Genomic DNA, 6,000 nt, shown 5'->3' with positions numbered 1-6,000 from the left:
AACGTCTCGGAGGGCCGCGCGGTCCCACTCGAGTAGCCGCTGAAAGGGCGCAGACACCCGGGCGCAAGAAAACGCGGCGCGAATTAAAGGCCAACCCCCCCCCACACACACACACACATCGCGTAACCCCCATGGAGTGCCGGTGATGCGGTCACCGAGCCCCGCCCCCCCCCTGCCCCTCGCCCGCCCATGCGAGGAGATAACGGCGACACGGCTCCGGTCACGGGCCGCCGGGCAGACTGATCCGGGCCGGGGGGGGCGGAGAGGGGCTCGCCCCCGGGTTCGGCTAGGCTAAGCCCGGATCAGCCGTGGAGACGGGGACAGAGAAAGGCCCTTCCGCCGGAGATTAGCCCCGCCGAACCGCCGCGGCCGCGCCGATTTCAGCTGCAGCCGCCTTTGGACCCCAGCCAGGTAGAGCGAGGACTGCTGTGCGTTTCAAAGTCGCGGGAGACACTCTGATAAGATGGTGCGAACGTTCGCAAGATCTGCTGAAGATCTGTCTTTGTTTTCAACCTTAATTTTACTTAAGACAACCCTCTTTTATTCAATTCATTTCAATTCATTCATTCATTCGATTTCACAAAAAATAAAACAAAAGATCACAGCAAAGAATCCAGGATTTAAGTTTCGACATTCAGACATTGAAAAAGTGCTTTAGCTCCTTTTGTTCCAATTGAAATGCTGAGCTCAGGCGGTGTAGTTTTGAATGGTAGATTTCTTATTTCTTTATTTTTGCAATGCACAACATTCATCAACTTCAAGCAGGGGCTATATTTAAAGAATATAAATGGGAGGGGATGAAAATGTAAAAAGGATTGTACAATTGAAAAGGAAAACAAAGAACAAAACAAAAAGAATCAGACACAGAGTCAGTCAGTCATCAGAGGGTAGTGCCAGTCCTCGGTCAGTCATCAGAAGGGACTGCCAGTCCTCAGTCAGTCAGTCAGAGGGGAATGCCAGTCTTCGGTCAGTCAGTCAGAGGCTGATGCCAGTCCTCCTTCAGTCGTCAGAGGGGGATGCCAGTCCTCGGTCAGGTCAGTCGTCAGAGGGGGATGCCAGTCTTCGGTCAGTCAGTCAGAGGCTGATGCCAGTCCTCCTTCAGTCGTCAGAGGGGGATGCCAGTCCTCGGTCAGGTCAGTCGTCAGAGGGGGGTGCCAGTCCTCCTTCAGTCGTCAGAGGGGGGTGACAGTTCTCGGTCAGTCATCAGAGGGGGGTGCCAGTCCTCGGTCAGTCAGTCATCAGAGGGGGGTGCCAGTCCTCGGTCAGTCGTCAGAGTCAGTCGTCAGAGGAGGGTGCCAGTGCTCAGTCAGTCATCAGAGGTTGATGCCAGTCCTCCTTCAGTCGTCAGAGGGGGGTGCCAGTCCTCGGTCAGTCGTCAGAGGGGGGTGCCAGTGCTCGGTCAGTCATCAGAGTGGGGGGCCAGTCCTCGGTCAGTCAGTCATCAGAGGGGGGTGCCAGTGCTCGGTCAGTCATCCTGAAACAGAGAGTCCAGGTCCTCCGTCATTTCGGCCACAGCCTGCACGGGGTTGCCAGGTTTGCTCTGCGGCGTGTCGGGGGGTTTGCGTGCCGGGGCGCCCTGCCCTGCCGAGGAGGGGGAGTCCACCTCCTTCTTCACCTCCTTCCCCCCCGCCAGGAGCTTCTGGCTCTCCGCAAAGTACTGGTTAGGATGATTTAGGGAGAATCCCGAATCCTCAATCTGGAGAGACACAAATGAATAAAAAACAACACACAGAGGAAATTAAACGCTAATTTAAATGCAAATGAGCATAAGGCACCAAACGACTGGTGGGGGCTGAGGAGCTTCTGACAGCTCATCAAGCAACTGCGGTGTCTGTGGAAACAGGCGCTCGTCTTTTATGAAAGGACTGTTTTACAAATGTGCGAAATTACACTCCCTCCCCTCCCTGTGCCCGCTTTGAAGATCCTCAGATTACCATCAACGACCACAATAGCGCTTCTGAAGATCACCATTACACTGTGTGAAGATCACCATTACACTGTGTGAAAATCACCATAACACTGTGTGAAGATCACCATTACACTGTGTGAAGATCACCATAACACTGTGTGAAGATCACCATTACACTGTCTGAATATCACCATTACACTGTCTGAAGATCACCATAACACTGTGTGAAGATCACCATTACACAAGATCACCATAACATTGTCTGCAGACTAACATAATGCCACCTGAAGAAGGCAGTCTGAAGACACACCATAACACTGTCCAAAGACCACAAGAAGACCACTATTACACTGTCTGAAGACCACCATAACGCCATCTGAAGACCGCCAGAACACGGTCTGAAACTCGCCAGGCAGGCCGAATGCAAACCAGCCCCTGAAGTACGCTGAAACAGCCAGCACACCGCTCAGCTTTTATTTATTTTTCTTAGGGTACGGGTGGGGGGGGGGGTGGGGTTGGTGTGTGTGTGTGTGCCACGGCAAGGCTTCAGAAAGGATGCCCACACTGAAAACAACCTCAGCCAGCGTTTAAACACAAATTAAGTTATTTCACAGCAGAGCCCCCCCCACCCCCCACCCCCCCCAATTCAGCAATACCCGCCTTTCCAGCCTATTCGCTCCTGGGGGAGGCGTTTCATTACCGCGGGCCGATGTTTTGATTTATCGCCCCTGTGTAAATATTTCATCGGCGAGGTGTTCCACTCTGCCCTTTAATAAACGGGAGCCGGGGAAGGGGGAGGAGCCGGGGTGATCTATCTGTTCTGAATCAGGGGTCCGGAACCGGCCGAGCTGCCGGGCCGGTGATTAAAGCCCCCCCCCCCCCCGGGGGCCCCGCCGCGCCGCGGCCTGAGCGCTCCGACGGGCCGGGATTCTTCGGGGCGAGGGGACGGGGGGACGGGGGGGCGGTACTGCGCAAACAACCCTGTTTTTTATCGCGCGCTTTAATGTGATAAACGATGGCTGGGATCTCCGCGGCAGGGATAAAATAAGACTTATGAATTTCATATAGACGGCGGGTTTTACTCCGTGTCATGACTTACCGCGCGAGGACGCCGCGTCGCCGCTCGGCCTTATTTATCGACGTTGGAACGGGGCCCAGTCCCCCCCCCCCACGCCCCCCCAACACCCACAACCCCCCACCCCCGACGTAAGGGCGGGAGTTCCCATGGGAACCCGTTTAAATCCGCGTCGATGGCGCTTTGATCGTACCGGCGACGGCTACGTTCGCGCGGGAAGGGCACGAAACGCGAGTTACGGCCGCGTAATTATTAAACGAATACACTTCTAAAGCGGATACGGTAAATTAGGGGGCTTTTAGGACAGGCGTCCAAACGCGCCGGCACAGAAAAGTTACTTTGGCTCGAAGAGCGAAGCTGTTACCGTTAAAAGTAACGATAAGAATGAAGAATGCGAAACGAGACGGACGAGGTGTCCGCAGGTTACCCTCTCCTGCTCTAGGAGGGCCTGCCGGGCTACTTAACAGTTTGCCCGTCTTACAATCTGGCCCTGGAGAAATGAGATTTAGATGTTTCAGAGTGTTTTTTTAGAAGGTGCGGCTCCAGGACAAGGAACACGGGCGGGGGGGGGGGGATGGGGGGGATGCGAGGTGTGTCGTCGTGAAGTAAAAGTCCGTTAAAAACGCACCTCCAGGAACACCAGCGTTAATTAGGATGCTGAAAGGAGATTCTTGTTCACGGGACTCCGAGGGCAGAGTTAATCCAATTTGGCGAGGATATAAACTGCATTTTTAATCCGTCCGACAGGGCGAGACTCGGCACCCAGGCGCTGGAAGGACGCGAGAGGATCGGCCCCGTTGCCTGCTTTAGAATTTAAATTTAAACCGTCACACTGCGGATGCTACGCAGGTGTAATGAGATGGAATGCATAGGAGATGTTTTTTTTTTTAAAGGCCATTCTGGTGGCTGAGCTGGATATAATACATCAACTGTCTCTGACCTGGCGCGGCGGCGAAGGAAAAAAAGCGGGAGGTTTGCGTCCGGTTTGTCTCCGTGTCGACAGGGGAAGCTTCCGATTTACAACACAATGGGCGAGTCGCAGCAGAAGGCTGCATTGTCAACAGCGACCTTTCTTCTGCTTCTGTTCATTAACCTTTCCCAATGGCTCTGACCCCCCATGTCTACAAAAAGTCACCCCCCCCCCTCCCCTTAGCGCTGCCACAGCTCCGACAATTATTACTCCCTGCTAGAGGTGTGACCAGGGCCGCCAGGTTGTCTGAGAATTTCCCAGAAACTATCTGGAAAATGTCCAGGGCAAGTTAAGCTCTGGAATTTTGGAAATTTTACCCAAATACAATAAAAAATCTTCACTTATAATAATTTATATTTTTGGGGGGGAAATTCACATATTGTGGCATGTTTTGGTTAAAATGTCCCCGTTTAATGGAACTTCATGTGCAGGGCACTCCTGAATCTCACCTGGCAATTGTCAGCATCCCAGTTAAAGGGTATTCAGCAGAAATGCAACCCTCTGCACACACAGTGTGTCCTCCCATCACAGGGGATACATTTTACAACATTCCTGTTCTTTTGTCGTTCGGTGAAAAAATCCCATGGAAAACGTAAGCACGTTTAATTCAGCTAACCCAGCAGCTCATTGCTGTAGTAGCCTCTCGACGCAAGTTTCCCTCTCTGTTCTCGGTACTTTTCCGTGATTTGTGCTCTCATACAGGCCAGGGTATTATCTTTTGAAGTCCGCTCCACGACTGCAGTTTGGGTAGCGCATCAGTTTAAACTGAAATGCAATACTTTTAGAAAAAATGTAAAAAATCACCCCCTGAACATTGTCGTATAAACGTGTAAAACGAGCATCGTATGACCATTTAGCGATTTTGTGGGTTTTGCCCACCTCTACTCTCATAAAGAAACCAAACCTATTCAGGGGCCTTGAAGGGCATCACAGCAAGAGTGTAACTTTTCTTATTTTGTATCTTTTCTTACTCTGCTCTCCCCGTTTCTCCTCCTTCTTTCTCCTTCCCTCCCTCCCTTTTCCCAGCTGGGGACGAGCGCATTAATAACCTTCAGCTCTGACCCAAACTGCTGATCCCGGGGTCCGCCACTGAAAGAGGCGTCGGATCAAGCTAATTAAATATTCATGAGGATGAATGAATGCCGGAGCGCTATAATAAACCCGCGAAAATTAAGCGGGCGTGACAGCCAATGATGGATGCCTTAACGACGGAGGGGACCCCTCCGGAGCCGGGGGGCACGGTACCCGCCCCCAACACCACGCTGGCCCCCGCAGAGCCCCCAACACACCCCCCCCCCCCCAATTACCGCTGCCAGCAAACCACTCACGTTGTGCGTCAGCTCGAAGTACTTTTGGCAGGCCAGCTGATAATGCATCCCCTTCACCAGCTCCAGAATCTGCAACACAAGAGAACAGGAAACGCTCAGTTCTGAAAACAAACCCCGAAGGCGGTCATTAAAATAAAATAAAAATTAAAAAAAGAGAGAGAGAGAGAGCAAACTTTCGCCGCGTCGCCGATTTCCAGCCGCCCCCAGACGGGCTCGAGCACTTCCTGCCGCGGCGCTTGCGTAACGGACGGAGACTTCCTGTTAACGACCGCCGGTGTTTCCCCCCCCCCCCTCGCACTTTCAATGGACCTTTCACGGTCTCATTTTCCCAAATTCAAAAGAAAAAGCCCATAAAGCCCTATTACAGACTACATTATGTACATTTCAGATAATACAAGTGCAACACAAACATCTTTTTCAGCCCCAAACCCCAAATGTGGATTTCTGACGCAGGTTTAGTTTTCAAGGGCAACCTGCCCTCCTTTTGTACTTCTGCTTCGCTCCGACAGGTAGAAAGCAGGGAGGGGAACGGATAGAGAAGGGGAGCGTAGCTGAGATACTGCCCCCGTGGGTGGGGGGGGGGGGGAATTGCACACAACTCGAAAAGTTACCTTTTTCCAGGATACGGCTTTTCCATAAACGAATAATCCTAGCGTGATGAACTACGCTGACATTGTTATTTCGACGAAGCCGAGTTTCGCTTTCCCTGTTTCGTGTT

The 6,000-nt window shown here is 52.4% G+C and overlaps 1 protein-coding gene across 1 annotated transcript in view; it reads right to left on the bottom strand.

Annotated features, from left to right (window-relative positions):
* Positions 1–1,140: 1,140 nt before the first annotated feature.
* Positions 1,141–6,000, bottom strand: part of prim2 (DNA primase subunit 2) — a 79,202-nt gene continuing 74,342 nt past the window's right edge. The window contains exons 13-15 of the mRNA XM_035399645.1: positions 5,283–5,351; positions 1,426–1,696; positions 1,141–1,257 (exon numbers count right to left, since the gene is read on the bottom strand). Of these exons, the coding sequence (XP_035255536.1) occupies positions 1,466–1,696; positions 5,283–5,351 (300 nt within the window). The 3' untranslated portion in view covers positions 1,141–1,257; positions 1,426–1,465. The remainder of the gene's footprint in view (positions 1,258–1,425; positions 1,697–5,282; positions 5,352–6,000) is intronic.

The sequence above is a fragment of the Anguilla anguilla genome, chromosome 18 (assembly GCF_013347855.1).
Source record: "Anguilla anguilla isolate fAngAng1 chromosome 18, fAngAng1.pri, whole genome shotgun sequence".
In the NCBI taxonomy this organism is placed as follows: Eukaryota; Metazoa; Chordata; class Actinopteri; order Anguilliformes; family Anguillidae; genus Anguilla; species Anguilla anguilla.
The sequence above is the reverse complement of the archived record's forward strand: the minus strand, read 5'-3'. Positions and strand labels throughout refer to the sequence as shown.